At 58.8% G+C, this 15222-nt stretch overlaps 5 protein-coding genes across 5 annotated transcripts; 2 read left to right on the plus strand and 3 right to left on the minus strand.

Annotated features, from left to right (window-relative positions):
• Positions 1–1350: 1350 nt before the first annotated feature.
• Positions 1351–1847, minus strand: DCS_03185 (uncharacterized protein; the record flags this gene model as incomplete). Its single annotated transcript, XM_040800509.1, has 2 exons — positions 1351–1682; positions 1766–1847. The coding sequence occupies 2 exons, from the start codon at positions 1845–1847 to the stop codon at positions 1351–1353; spliced, it is 414 nt and encodes a 137-aa protein (XP_040661392.1).
• Positions 1848–2934: 1087 nt separating this feature from the next.
• Positions 2935–4815, plus strand: DCS_03186 (uncharacterized protein; the record flags this gene model as incomplete). Its single annotated transcript, XM_040800510.1, has 3 exons — positions 2935–3488; positions 3544–4578; positions 4656–4815. 3 exons carry the CDS (start codon positions 2935–2937, stop codon positions 4813–4815), a joined length of 1749 nt encoding a protein of 582 aa, XP_040661393.1.
• Positions 4816–5736: 921 nt separating this feature from the next.
• DCS_03187 (C-14 sterol reductase) lies at positions 5737–7297 on the plus strand (the record flags this gene model as incomplete). Its single annotated transcript, XM_040800511.1, has 3 exons — positions 5737–5783; positions 5840–6147; positions 6210–7297. The coding sequence occupies 3 exons, from the start codon at positions 5737–5739 to the stop codon at positions 7295–7297; spliced, it is 1443 nt and encodes a 480-aa protein (XP_040661394.1).
• A 1504-nt stretch (positions 7298–8801) lies between these two features.
• On the minus strand, positions 8802–10241 carry DCS_03188 (uncharacterized protein; the record flags this gene model as incomplete). Its single annotated transcript, XM_040800512.1, has 3 exons — positions 8802–9263; positions 9353–9722; positions 9799–10241. The coding sequence occupies 3 exons, from the start codon at positions 10239–10241 to the stop codon at positions 8802–8804; spliced, it is 1275 nt and encodes a 424-aa protein (XP_040661395.1).
• A 3041-nt stretch (positions 10242–13282) lies between these two features.
• DCS_03189 (proteinase) lies at positions 13283–15184 on the minus strand (the record flags this gene model as incomplete). Its single annotated transcript, XM_040800513.1, has 1 exon — positions 13283–15184. One exon carries the CDS (start codon positions 15182–15184, stop codon positions 13283–13285), a length of 1902 nt encoding a protein of 633 aa, XP_040661396.1.
• Positions 15185–15222: the final 38 nt, after the last annotated feature.

The raw sequence follows: 15222 nt of genomic DNA on the forward strand, positions 1-15222 counted from the left end.
GGCTGGCCGTGTTTGCCCTCATGCTCGTCGGCGCCGATGAGGTGAAAAGACTCAGCCGTCGACCGTCCGTCTCCATCTGGCCCTTCTCCGAGGCGGCGCACGCGTACGGTAGAGGGCACGTTGCGAGCGCCGACGTCGGACCTCTTTGCGTTTTGCGCACCTTGATGACGCGCCGCATCGTCTCGCCTCCGTCGGCCTGCGTCGGACGCCTCTTGGCATCGTGCCACGTCTTCGTCTCCGCCGCCCGGCCTCGGAATCCTCGTCCTTGTCGACGATCGATTGATTATTCCGCCCTTTTCTCTCGGCCATGATCATCATACGCGCTGCCCCTCGCGAGTGCAGGTCGGATGGTGCGGCCGAAGCTGGGCGGCGCAGGCCGCTGCGTGGCATCGTATGTGGCATCCACCATGGTACCACATGTAGTCCCATGCTTGTACCGGTTCAATGTCGCCATTCCCATCCAATATTGCCCCTCCTGCCCGTGGCCTTTGCTGCACCTTACCGGTTGATGCAGGGAACAAGAGATGCGATCCGCCCGCCTACGTGCGACCCGCCCTTCCCGACGACCTCTGGCCGTGCTCACGTACGCTGACGTGGGCGTGCTGCGCGTCCGCCAAGGGCGTGCGCTGCCGATGCGTCGACGCTCGCACCCGTACCATGCCATGTCGTCCACGCCCTCCGAGTCGACGACCCCACAGCCGACGATGGATCCGTGACAGGTGCGTGTCGGCCTTCATCGTCGGCTCAGGTCCAATGCAATCCGATGGGGGCCCGACTCCCGCCATCACGCCACCGCCCTCGTCGTGGCACGGCGGCTCGCCTCCTGGGGGATCGGACGAGGCGACGACATGGCCAAGGCTTCACAAATGGGCCGGTGAAAAATGGAAGCGAAGAATGCATGCTTCGTGACTGTCGAATCGATGCCGGCCTGTGCTTGGCAAGGCAACACGGCCGGTCCAAGTGCTGTTTCATCTGCTTGTGCATGCGCACCTTTCGTCTCCACCCTAGGTGGAGGTAATACCTGCTGTACTCCGTACTGGGTGGGCATCGTCGGTCGGTTGCCTGCTCTCGACCGGGTACCAGTGCTGCTGCACAGGTCGCGCCGCCCGACCCTGTCCGACCTTGGATCTGCTCGTCGCGCGTCGTCATGTCTTGCCGCCTCGGGCCGGCTGCCGATCCAGCTCACCTGGACCTGAGCGGTGGGCCATCTCCGACGTCGTGGTGGAGCCGGTCACCGAAGCCATTCTTGTGGCTCCTTCGCGTGCTGGCACGGCTTTCATTCGAAGACGGCTTCGTCGAGCATCTCGTAAGCCGCGGTGCCGATTGTGCGGGAACCAAGCTGTTGCTGCGTCACGATGTGCACCCGCCATGTTCCCTCGACCTCCCCTCGTCCATTGACGGCGGCGGCGTCGAGGCAAAGTTGACCTCGCAGCGACCAGAAGCAAAATCTGCTTGGTCAATTCGAGCTTCTTGGCTTTGAGCTCCTTCAAAGTTGACCTCGCAGCGACCAGAAGCAAAAATTCGCTTGGTCAATTCGAGCTTCTTGGCTTTGAGCTCCTTCAGCTCCGTGAATAATCTCGAGACGGCAAAGACGACGGAGCCGATGAGGTTGATGCATTTCGGGTGGACGAGGCCCGAGGGCAGCATATGGAAGCTTGCCAGCGCGTATTGAATTCGGCACTCTTGGTCGTCGTCGTGGAGGAGAAAATTGCAGTGCCGGAAGGTGACGGAGTGGCCATGTGCGGTGCGTAGCAAGTGCAGGTACGGGCTGGATTTTCACCCGTGCTTGGTGCCGTTGGCCCTGGGACACTTCGCCAGCAAACCCCCAAGATATTGCGGGAAGCCATCTTGGGTGGATGGAAAGGGAGCCAAGGGAGGTAGGAGGCGTGCAAGGAGTCTGGCGACGTGGATGATTTGTGTGGCCAGCTGTGACCGCCCTGCCGTATCGTCAGCTACCGACATTCCGACGCTGCGTGTCCAACTCACGGCCGCGTGTGCGCAGATGCCGAAATTCGAACACGGGATATCCGTACGCTTCCTTTCCTTTCCTTTCCTGGATGCCGGTCAGTCTTCGGGGTCCGAGGAGGAAGGCCCTAATGATATGGCCGTGGGCTGGAGAGGAACTGGTTTCCGCTTTCTTGGACCATTACTGCGGTGCCGTGACGGCGAGCAGAAAAGAGAGGAGTCCTGGCAGGGGCAGGACGTAAAGGATGTATGTCAATGACGTACTATTCCATGGATGGGCAGTTTGGCGAGAACCAACCGGCAGATGCGTCCGTCAGTAGGCAGGGAGTCTGGCTAGGTTGGTAGGTTTGTCAAGATTCCGCCCGCCAACGAAGAAATCCTCATGCCGTGGCGTATGAATAACAGTGAGAGGAACGGCGAGTGCAACGAGTGGTAGGGAGTGCCTGGTACGGAGGGGGGACAAAAATGTTGATTCAGTTTGTAAGAGCAGCGCTACCAAAACTGAATCGTCTCTTTTATCAAGTGGCTGTGCCTGCAATCGTGGCAGCGTACAGTAGGTGCTGGTACAGTGCAGCAAGCCTGTACCGGTACGGTGACTCGACAAAAAAGACGATTCAGCTTTGGTGGTGCTACTCGTACAAAATGAATCGACATTTTTGCCACCCCACTGTACCCTAGGCAACAAGATGACCTCATCGCGGTAGCGTGGGATCGACACACTGCGCTGTAAAGGTAATAAACACCAGACCTTTTAGTGCATACAGGTAGGTATTATAATCGCTAGTACTCCGTACAGTGGGCGTTGATCACTGGCCGGAACGACGGCCCGAGCAGCCGAGGCCAAACTCCTCCCCGTGAGCCTCGCTAAAGGTGCTGGAAACTTCCAAGGGTAAATCACGCACGACCAACAACATCTCGTTGCAGTCGCTGTGCACGCATGTCGACCGTGCCACCACCACCACCACCACCATGGCAGAGGCCGCAGCCGACGGACCTCCCCGACGACACACCCAGGCGGCCGGGCGACCGAGGTCCGCGACTCGCCTTCGTCGTGGCCTCCCACTCGACACCGCCGACGTCGATGCCGTCAGCGGGCAGCCCGACGTCGAGGCATCGCCGCCGATGCTTCGACGACGAAACACGCGGCCGGCGACGACCAAGACCATCGTCGACGACCTCGACGCCTTCAATCTCGCCGGACGGCCCGGCTGGCAGCCCGGATCCGAGCCCGGCTTCGACCCCGAGCTGCCGGATGGCGGCCACGCCTCGATGCCGGCCCTGATGGCCGCCTGCGACATCACCGTCGTCGACTTCTCCCTCGAACGCATGGCCAAGATTCATCTCGGCAACGAGGCCTTCATCGCCTTTCTCGAGCGCCCGAGGCCGTCGTGGGGCCGCTGCCGGTGGATCAACGTCAACGGCATCAGCTGGGACGTCCTCCAGGCCGTCGGGACCTGCAAAGGCCTGCACAAGCTGGCGCTCGAGGACGTCATGAACCTCCGAAACCGCACAAAGGCCGACTGGTAAGCTCGACCTCGACCTCGCGCCCGCACGCCGTGGCTGACCGTCGACGCAAAGGTACCCCAACCACGCCTTCATCATCATGACGCTGCAAAAGCTCGTCCACCTCGTCGACGACGATTCCGACGCCGCCCACGACGACTCCTCGTCCGCCTCGTCGACCCGTTCCCGCCGCCGCCGCCGCCGAGCCTCCCCGCTCAAGCCCTGGACCTGGTGGCGCCGCGCGCGGCCGTCCGACGCCGAAAAGCACCTCCCCCCCGATGCCGACGGCCCCGTGCTCGCCGACGGCTCCCGCCTCGACCGGACGGCGATGCTCCGCTCCATCCAGCGCTACCACGCCTCGGGCAACGAGGCCCGCACCGAATTCATGGAGAGGCACTCCTCCCTCGCGCCTTACGGCATGGCCGTCTCGGCCGAGCAGGTCTCCGTCTTCCTCACAAACGACAACACCGTCATCTCCTTCTTCGAAGTCTCGGCCGCCGACGTCGAGCGGCCCATCGTCACGCGCCTGAGCAACCCCGGCACGACGCTGCGCGAGTCCTGCGACGCCTCCCTCCTCGTCCAGGCCATCGTCGACGCCATCGTCGACCTCGCCCTGCCGCTGACGGCCGTCTACACCGACCTGCTCGCCGACCTCGAGCTCGACGTGCTGACGGCGCCGTCCATCAAGCAGTGCCGCGCCCTCTACATCTGCATCTCCGAGCTCAACAAGATGCTCCGCTTCCTCCACCCCGTCGACAACCTCGTCAACGTCCTGCGCGACCACCGGACCGAGCTCGACCAGGACGCGGCCGCCCGCGCGCTCGGGAGGGCCGACGCCGGCGTCATCGTCACGCCCATGACCCACACCTACCTCGGCGACGTCCTCGACCACTGCCTCATCATCACCGAGGCCATGCAGCAGCTCAAGCAGTCGAGCGAGAACCTCATCAACCTCATCTTCAACACCATCACGGCGAACCAGAACGAGTCGATGAAACAGCTCACCACCGTCACCATCATCTTCCTGCCCCTCACCTTCATCACCGGTTTCTTTGGCCAAAACTTTGCCGTCGACCAGTTTCCCGAGATACAGAACGGCATCTGGTACTTGTACGTCGCCGCCTGCCTCGCCCCGAAGCTCGCCTCGCCACGCTGACCTCGTTTCTTTTTCTTTGCCATTTTTTCAGCTGGGCGTGCGCGGCACCGACCGTCGTCGCCACCATCGTCATCCTCATGCGTGGCATGCTGTACCAGTGGTTCGTCCGCCTGCGACAGCGTCAAGACATTGGCAACCTTCGCAAGCGCTCCCAGTCGCGGCGGCGGACAAAGCGGCGCACCGCCCTCTGAGGCGCCTCGATATCATTTTGTCATATTTTTTAATCTTTGCTGTTGTTGTTTTGCATACCGGTTCATGCTGGTTCGACGGCCCAAAATACGATACCCGGATTGGTGCGTGCTCGCCGCAGTGCCGAGTTATCAGCACAGCCTTGTTTTTGTCGTACCGGCATTTACATCCTTTGCCGTCTTTCATTCGACATGTCATGGCATGTCATGGCATGTCATGGCATGTCATGGTCGATTTCTCTACCAGCCTTGTTCACTATTTGACTGCACTCTTCCATCATCGAATTTGACCATTGTCGTTGCTCCGAGCCAACCATTTCCAGCCATTTGGCTTGACGCCTGAACTTGCTTTGCATGCAATTTCTTGCTGCGAAATCCCTCAGGCTCCGGCGAGCTTACATGCAATACAGAGTTTAAACTATTAGTATTTCCCCGGACGGCTAAAGATGGAGCTTCTATACGTGTGCTATAGGTGTACTATTAATCAACATCCATGCGCCGTTGACGCCTTGGCACAAGTGCCGAGTACGAATACGACACTGCATACAGTACTCACGTCCCCCGAACATGTAATGATGCAGTATTACCCTACAAAGGGAGCGGCGAATACGAATACGACGCACGGAAGCTCGACATCCCGATGACCTGGTGCTGGCAGCTGTCCATTGAGCGCCCTCAAAGCGCCCTTGGAGGGACATCGGGGGCGAAATATACTGTGCTATATATAGCATATACGGAGTACGCATGTTTACAAGTATATTAAATATTCATGTTTATATATGTACATGTATATATAGCAGAGTATTTCTTCATTTGCGTTCAGCATCCGTTTATATTCCTCGCCCATTATTTGTCGTCGTATCGGCTTGAACGAGCGAGCGAGCATTCTTTCCTGTCCATCCTACTCTTTTTCTTCCCCGTGCCATGGCAAAGTCGAAGACGTCACGTGCCACGTATGACTTTGGCGGTCCGTACGTCACCCTGATGACGCACAATTTTCTCTTCTTTTCTGACAACCAAACGATAGCATCGGTGCGGCGGCCATCGTCTTTGGCCTCCCTCTCCTCCTCTACTGGTTCTACTTTACCTGCAACGACATCTACGGCTGCCCTGCTCCTGTGCTTCTCCGCCTTCGAACCCTCTCCTTCTCGACGCTCAAGTCCCAGATCCCGTGGCCGCACAATGGCTGGCGCGGATTCGTCACCTGGGAGGTCACGGCTTGGGTGCTGGCGTACTACCTCCTCAGCTTGCTTCTGTATCGTCTGCTGCCGGCCCAGGAGGTCTACGGCACGAAGCTGCGAGAGTCTGAGAGGCCGCTCAAGTACAGATTCAACGGTAGGTGGTGCCCTCGCGCGGCCGAGGCCGGAATCAACTTCCGCTCATCGTCTCTCCTCCAGCTTTCTATTCCACCCTGGCGCAGCTGGCTGCTTGCGCCGTCGGCACCCATCTGCACGGCTCGAGCTTTGTGCTTTGGACTTTTATCAACGAAAACTACTTGCAGATCTTGACGGCCAACATCCTTCTCGCCTACCTCCTCGCTCTCTTCGTTTACATTCGCAGCTTTGAGGTAAAGGCGGGCAATCGCGACATGCGCGAGCTCGCCAGGGGCGGATGCACGGGCAACCTCGTGTACGACTTCTTCATCGGCCGCGAGCTGAACCCCCGCATCACGCTCCCCTTCATCGGCGAGGTCGACATCAAGGCCTGGATGGAGATGCGACCCGGCCTGACGGGCTGGCTGCTCCTCGACCTCGCCTTTGTGGCGAAGCAGCACGCCCGCTACGGCCGTTTGTCCGACAGCATCCTCGTCACCGCCCTCGCTCAGGGGTACTACGTGCTCGAGGGACAGTACGCCGAAGCGGGGCTCCTCGGCATGATGGACATCACCACCGATGGCCTGGGCTTCATGCTGAGCTTCGGCGACATCGTCTGGGTCCCCTTTCTCTACTCGACCCAGTGCCGCTACCTCTCGGTCCATCCTGTGCAGCTCGGCCGGACCGGCCTCGTCGTCGTCGGCCTCGTCTTCGCCGCGGGCCTGTACATCTTCCGGGCCGCCAACACGCAGAAGAAGGTGTTTCGAAGGAATCCCCACGACGCCAGCGTCGCCAGTCTATCGTCGATGCCGACGAAGCGAGGCACGCGCCTGCTCACCGACGGCTGGTGGGGAGCCGCGCGGCACGTCAACTACTTTGGAGACTGGTTGCTGGCGGTGCCCTTTAGCTTACCGACAGGCATTGCCGGCTACATGATTCTCCCGGCCGGCAGCGCTGCGGATGCCGTCAAGATGATGGACGGCCGGGAGCTGGTTCCCGGTGTCGCGAGGGGCTGGGGCATGCTCTACACCTACTTTTACGTCGTCTACTTTGCCTCGCTGCTGATTCATCGCGAAAGAAGAGATCATGCTGCGTGCGCGGACAAGTATGGCGAGGACTGGGACAAGTATACGAAGATTGTGAAATGGAGGATCGTGCCCGGCCTCTACTGAGGACACGCCCGTCATGGTCTCGGCCCACCAGAGCAAGCCAGCCGCCATGATGGTCGTGATGGTGTTGCCGTGCGGCGATTTTACAGAAGCGTGCCAGGGCATGACGTGCCACACAGTGCACGTCGGCCTTGTGTACCATAAGAAAGATGTGCTGCAATGATGCAATACGCACGTATGGCCGTCGACGGAGGCATCGTCTTCGCCTCATGGCCAACGAACATGGTGTCGTCAGGAAATGATGGCAAGAAATCGACCACATCCTTTACCAGAGTTCCATCAAAAATACGAATTGCCTGTATGTATAACATGTGTTTGTTTGAATCGCGAGAATTTTGAAACACCCAGCGACACTCAACAACTAGGAGCAACTCTGGAATTCGCATCGACGACCCGGTCAGAGTGCCGCCTTCAAAACATGGCCCCTTCAAAACCAATACAGAATGAATGCCTAGGTTTCTCGTGCGAAAGCCAAGAATGGTAAACGAGTCGTTTCCAAGCGAGTGGCACAATCATGACACGGTACAAGCTCGTCCCGTTGCCCAGCATCCGATTCTTGTGCCGTCAGCGCCGCTCCCTGCTGTTGCCACTCCGGCAGCCAGAGCACTGCTGCAAACAACCTCACCGGACCGGCACCGCGAATTGCAGATCGCATCGTCTCGTTTTCCTGAACAAGATGGACCCGACCGTCGGCAGCGGCTCCGGGGGCGTCCGGCTCACGGGCCCGCCATCAGGCCTTTGGTACGCATGTGCGTGTCTACGCAGCCTCCGACCGCATCCATCCATATCGCATCCCGCCTTTGTGCACGGGAGCAACGACAGATGCACCAACGGTCGTCCGATCGGTGCCTCCGACGGAGCAGCACCCGGCCGCAAACCGACACATTGCTCTCGCCATGCCGCAGCGGTCGACCCTCGGCACTTTCACGGATGCCATCGATCCGTCTCGATCTCGGAGGCAAACGAGGGGCCATGCGCTATTCACAAACCCGACGTCGGCAGCACGCTCGACCAGCGAACCGACGCCGATTGCGACAGGATCCCTCACGGTCACATAGGCCACCGTCCATAAGGCGCCAGGGGGCGCATTGTCGCTCCTCGGACCTGCGTAGACGACGGCGGGACCGCATCGATCCCGTCTCGCAAACAAACTGGACCCGAGAGTGAGCAGCAGGCCCTCTGCGGTGCAGCCGAGGGTACAGGGGCGTGAAATAACGTGTGAGGCAGTGTCACCGACTCACCACTCTCGGGACTGGCGCCTGCCGCTCTCGCTGGCCCCTTGACGAGTTACTTGAGATTAACTTGTGCAACATCTTTGACGAGAGTCGACTCGGTACTCCACCTTGTTTTGTCGGCAATGCAGTTCAAGCCTGTCTCTCGCCTCTGTACGAGTATGCGCCATGCTGCGGTGCCATCAATACTAGCTTCTGCCTCTGCAAAAGACGGCACCGTGCTACGCTGCTCCGGATCCCAGTCTCTCACTCCGTCGTCGACTACTGCATCGGCATCACGCGGCCGGGTCGGGCGAACCTGCACCGGCCAGGCTGCCATCTGCACCGCTGTTCTCCTTGTCATCTTCTCGGACGACAAGGCGCCGCTTCGGTCGATGGCGATTGGCATCTGCGTCACTGCCCTCCGACGCACGTCGTCGCTTTTGGCCCGTCACGTTCCCAGATTTAGTGGTCGATGGCGGGTCGCCGTCCGCGAGGGCCACGGTAGCCGTCGTACCGGCGGCCCTGTGTCGATGTCGAAGCCAGCCTCTGCGGGGAAGTCGGCGTAGCTTTTCCATCAATCGAGATTTGAACGTCTTAAAGGGCCGAAAGGGTATCCTGGAATGGGTGACGGTGACGCGAGTCGGCGTGGCAGGCTGTCGACTCGGCTCATCAAACTTGGTCAAGAATTCCGCCGGCATATTGGCCCTGTAGAGATGAATGCAAGCATCGGCGCCATGTGTCAAGAGGACGATTGGCTTCGGCCGCAGCACGATTAGCCACCGGCATGCAGCATGTACGTGGCATGGGAAGCGAGGCGGCAATCTGGACAGGGTCAAGCACGAACCAGGTAGGTGTAGGTCGACGTCGACGTGGCGAAACGGCTGTCATGGGACGTTCGCAGACGCTGAAACTTTCTCTGCGCCTGGGCGAGGGATATCAGCAAGGACACCAGCAACGGGTCCCGGGACCAGTGTGCCGGCGTCAGCGTGGCAAAGTTCTTTCGGAAGAGGACGGCGCCAGGCGAGCTCCCTTCCCAGTCAATGTTGGCGCCCAAGAACTTGGACTGGAGCGTTCGCCGGCGGCGTGTTTCGAGGTCGACATAGTCGACGTAGGCCACCCGTGGCTCGTAAATGGGATACGCCTTGGTCGAGGAGAAGATGGACGAGTTGATCTTGCTGCCTGCGCGGCCGTTGAAGTAAAAGCTCAGACGCGAACTAGACACCGGCCGACGGCGGCATTCGATCAGCGTTCCGTTCCATTCAGCCGCCAACGACCTGGTGCTCTCCTCACTTGGCCATGTCAAAAGCAGCATCGAACAGCTGACGGGCAGCGACGTGCTTTGCGTCGCGAGCGACATCGGCTGCCGCAAGTCGTTCTGCCGGGCTCCGCATCACCAACGAGACTCGGCTCGGAGAGGCTCGTGCTGGCCGTGATGCCCTCCCTTTTCCGTCGTCGTCCATTCCTCCCACCTCGCCACTTTCTTCGTCGTCCATTTCTCCCTCTTCTTCTCCTGTTTCCGCTTTTTCGGCCTTTGTGTTTTCTATTTCTACTTTAATTCCATCGCCTTTGGCATTGCCGTCGTCGACGTCGTCTTCGAAATGGCAGTCCAGCAACTCGAGCTGGAGGGAGGTCCAGCGTGGTGGAGAGACGAGCAGTCGCCGGCGGGGGTGAAGGCGGCCGATGCCGTTCAAGGAGGCCGCCGAGGCATTGACTTCCAGCGGGAGATTGACCATGGTTCGTATGAAGTGAGCAGCTAGAATGATGCTGCTGGATGGATGCTAGAAGGCGCGACGTGATGGAGGACGGAGAGGACGATGGCCGATGGCCGATGGCGGACGGCGCCGACGCAGAGTTGGACACGAGAGTTGGTGAAGCGACGATGCGAAGGGTGAGCCACTAATCGCTCCAGGGCCGAAGCTGTACTGGAAACTGTTATAGAATGCACAGTGAATATATCTTGGTCAGTACGGAGTACAGAGTACAGAGTACAGGACGAAATCATGTACTTCTTGCACATGTACAGTAGCCACACGCAGTTACTACCTATTAGGTACCTAGTAGCATACGAGCGGCATTACCAGCAAGCAGCACGGAGTACAAGTACTTGCATGTACGGCGTGCAGTAGTTCTTTTTTTTCTTCGGTACTTTTCTCCCAAGTATTAATTACAGCGTAGCCAGGCGTACGGAGTACTGTTCGATGGTTACTATGTGCCTACCTAGCATGCTTCAAACTACCGCACTGTGACGGGTTCGCCGGGACAGTTGATGGGCTCGTCCATTCACTGCCGTCATTCGCAGCTCTTACTAGGTACTCAGCACCTCATCATGGTGTACTACGGAGTTGGTGACACGTCTCTCCACGAGGAATTCTTTAACGGAGCATGAGTATTTGTACTGGTATCTGATGGCCGGGGCATTGCGACACGGCACCGGGACAGGGACGAATGTACGAGTGGTGTGCGGAGTACCACTAGGTACTTACCTAGTACTAGGTTAGAGGTACTAGGTAGGTAGTCGTCGGCGAACAGACCACTGTAATCAAGTAATTACGGTGCAGTCCGGAGACATGTAACACGTACTCTGTACAGTACGGGAATTACTCTGTCCTGCGACAGCATGAATACCTCCTTACTAGGTATATAGTGCAGCAGTTACTCCGACCTGCCATACTCTAAAGTAGACGTACTCGGTGTAATTCGTGCAGGATGTACGGAGTACTCTGTCCTGCTATAATTACTCCGTAGCTCATACACAGTACAGGAATTATGCCGTCTTGCTACAGTACAAGCACGTACCTTCATATCCTTGTGCAGAAAGGAAAGTGCTCTGCCCTATGCCCCATGTCATGCCGCATCTCCCCCGTACACAATCGAGGACGCTGCTATTTCATGGTCATTTCATACTTGCATTGCAGCAGTAGCATTCTTCATGACTGAGCAAAGGCGAAAAGGGACCGTGGGCTCGCGGGTACACAATCATGTCATGCCGACTCCGTACTTGCTGGATCGCTCGCACAAGAGAATGGGCGCCACAACGAGGCAGCGATTAGTCGTATTGTTGTCGTCACGGGAGCACGGCCTACCTGTCATATACAGTCGCACCAGCACAGCACTGGTATGGCCATGGGCCTGCCACGGGCTGCTCCATCGGCTGCACCGACGTCAAGGTCAAATTATGGCAGTGAGTAAAGGGTAGAAGATGGAACGAGACGATCGGGCCGGTGTCGGGACGAAGGGAGCTTCCATGGATCCCCAATGCCAAGGCCTGCGCCCCGTATGCCGCGCCACACCTTGCTCCTTCTTGCCCTGGCCACGAGCGAGCCTGCACCTTCCTGCTCCTCTCTATAATACTTGTATACCCAAGTACAGCATGACTAGTAGTAGAACCTTCGGAGCCCCCCTTCCTCCAGAATCGAGATCCAAACCCTCCTTTCCTTTCCCTTTCTTTCTCTTCCTTTCCTTTCCTTTCTGTTCCTTTCTCTTCCTTTCCCCTCCTTTCCCCTCCTTTCCCCTTCTTTCTCTTCCTTTCTCTTCCTTTCCCTTCCTTTCCCTTCCTCTCCATTCCACATCATTCTATTCCTCTCTCCACTCCATACCGAACCCAACGCACAACAATGCGAACCAGGACCACTCTACGAGCCCGCCATCGCTGCTTTCCCGCCCTTGCTCCCTTCCGTTCCCTCTGTTTTCGTCATCGAGGAGAATTCTCTATGCCTCCAATACGCCGAAAACGCAGGCGTCTACGCACACACGTATTATGCCTGCGTTGGGCACCGACAACAGCTTTGGCACCACCCTAAGCCCGACGCCCGATGCCTCTTTTGGGCAAGATATCGTCACGATGGACATGATCACCTCGACCTTGACGTTCTCCTTTCCGGCGCCCGTTCGGGCTACCTTCCAGGGGACGTCCCATGAACCAACCCTGGGAGGGGCCTACCAGCGTCAATCCGGCCATCCATGTTCTGACCACGATGGTCGTCGATGAAGAACATTGCTCCTTCGGCCCTCCAATCCAGACGCCCAGGATGAACGTTTGTGTGTTGTCAATATGGCAACTTGCTTCACCATCACCACCTCAAGGTACCGTCACGATGGACATGATCACCTTGACCTTGACGCTCACCTTTCCGGGCCTAGCATCGTCAATCCGGCCATCCATGCTCTCACCACGATGGCCGTCGATGAAGAACATTGCTCCTTTGGCCCTCCAATCCAGACGCCCAGGGTGAACGTTTGTATCTTGTCAATATGGCAACTTGCTTCACCATCACCTCTCTGGTCGACGAATGGACAAGCCTCCTCCAGGCGCCCTGACTGTTTGGGGGTCATTCAGACCCAGCCGAGGGCCTCGTTCGATGGAAAGGGCCACGACTCACCACCTCCAAGCCAATGTCCCCCTCGATGGCCTGGCCTCCGACTGCCGCTAGGAAGCTTAATGGCCACCCAGAGCGATGTTTGCATGCTTGCCTTTAATTTTGGACCTCGGTACCGTCTTGGGACTCTGTGGTGGCGACAAGGCAAGTATACATTCAACACGGGCATCCCATATCGGACAGTCACCCGAGATCATCGATTGCTTCACCTCCTACGCCGTGACAGCAATGAACCGACCACATTCATCGTCAGAATTTCATCAGAATTTCATCAGATCTGACGGCAAGATGGATGGCTATCTACCAGTATTAAAAGGAAACCTGACCGCTTGTTGTTTCCATGTACGCACTTGAATGATTCGCTTCGTGGATCGCTCACCAACGAGATCGATCGTCGACTAAAATGACAGTCCCAGCGGGAAACGCTGCTGCTGGGGCATGTTCAGAGCTTGAAGCGCGTGCGGAACGCCATCGATGCTGCAATCCTCGTCCCAAGGCCCGCACTTGATCTCGCACGACTTGTCGCCCGAAGGAATGACGCCCGAGTCGAGATACTCGCGCACCGCCTTCGTCGTGCAGTGGCTGTCGCCGGACGCGAGCGCGCAGTGGCCCAGAGCCTCCTGCACGAGCACACCCGCGTCCGGATGCTTGGCCGCCATCGCCCGAGCCGCCTTCAGGGGCGTCACGGGGTCGAGGCGATTCGACAGGAAGAGGATGGCGGCCGCCGGCTTGCCCTTGACCGGCCGGCCCCGCGGTGATCTCTCGAATCGGGGCGAGGTGAAGGGGCCCTTGAAGGACCAGTTGGTGCGAAAGGTCCAGGACGAGCAGCGGATGCGGATTCTGGACCAGTACGCGCCCATGAGGGACGACATGGCCACCTGCTTGTCAACGTAGCGCCGCCACCAACCGGCGCCTTTGCCGACGAGGCTGTCGCCGTCGCCGCACAACACTGCCTGCCCCCCCTCGGATCGATCCACCTCGGCCTCCGACCCGTTACCATTGGATTGGCAGGAGTCGCGCAGGCTTGGCAAAGAGCCGCGGGCCTCCATCTTTTTGATGAATTGCGTCGCGTTGCCCGTCATCAGGCCGTCGAGCGCCGACGCGAGCAGCTTGAACTGCTGCAACGGGCGGTAGAGGACGCTGCCCATGACCTCGCGGACGTCGCGCGACCTCACCACGACCGGCATGCCGGCCGCCGTCATGCCCGAGATGGGATCCTCGTCAATCGCCGAAAGGAAGACATGAAAGCGAGCCTCGATGTCGGATCCCGACTCGTCCCCGTCTCGGACCAGCGGACAGACGTGCCGGCCCGCCGAGTGGCAGCCGGAGAAGAAGGCATTGACGATCTTGTCGCTGTCGACGAGGTTCGTGAGCCAGCCCTGCACCGCGTCAGCAAGGCGCTCCTCGTCACTCGCGCCGAGGTGCGCACGTACCGGTCCGTTGGAGTAGTCGTCGGCATTGGCAACGCCATCGAGGACCAAACGACCGATCCGTTCGGGGAACATGGACGCAAAGTAGTTTCCGAGGATCGTTCCATACGAGAAGCCAATGTACTGCAGCCGGGGAACGTCGTCTTCGTCGTCGTCGTGGCGGTCATGGCGCTTCCGAAGTTCAGCACCACGCCCATCGTCCCCTTGGCCTTCACGTTTGCGTAGATCAGCCATCTTGTCGACAATTTCGACCATGTCGCGCGCCACACTCGGCGTCGACGCAAACTCCATTATGTGGCCCCCGTTGAGGCCCTCCGACTCGGCCGCCCGACACCGCTGCCCGAAGGCATCTTGCAAGCCCAGCATGTAAGGAACGGCACCGCTGGACCCGTCCAGCGGGCCGCTTCCACGCATCTCGAGCCGCAGGGCATCACGGGCAAGCATGTCGCCTGGAAAGCAGTCGGTGCGCGGCCACGAGTTGGAAATTCCGCGTGGGTCAAACGACACAATCTCATAGTGCCGCTTGCCGGGCTCGTCGACGATGTTGCGCAGCCGGTGGCCAAAATACTTGAGGAAGTCCACGCCGGAGCCGCCGGGCCCGCCCGGGTTGGTCAAGATGGGACCTGCAAAGGTCGCATCCGAGTTGGCCACCAGAGCAGGGAGCTTGATGACGGCCAAGGCAATCGTCCGCGTGTCTGAGGCGTTGAGCCAGTCAAGAGGAAGAATGAGACGGGCGCATTTGAATGCGTCGTAGCACGGGTAGTATTCAAGGTCTCTTGACGGAGTGATGGACGCCCAATCAAACCTTTTTTTTTCGCTTCGGGACAATGACAGCGTCGCGAGACCAAGAAGGAAGAGAATCCGCATCATATTTTTTTGGTTTTTTGACTGTTGGTTGTTCTCGATAC

This window comes from Drechmeria coniospora, chromosome 01 (assembly GCF_001625195.1).
Source record: "Drechmeria coniospora strain ARSEF 6962 chromosome 01, whole genome shotgun sequence".
Taxonomy (NCBI): Eukaryota; Fungi; Ascomycota; class Sordariomycetes; order Hypocreales; family Ophiocordycipitaceae; genus Drechmeria; species Drechmeria coniospora.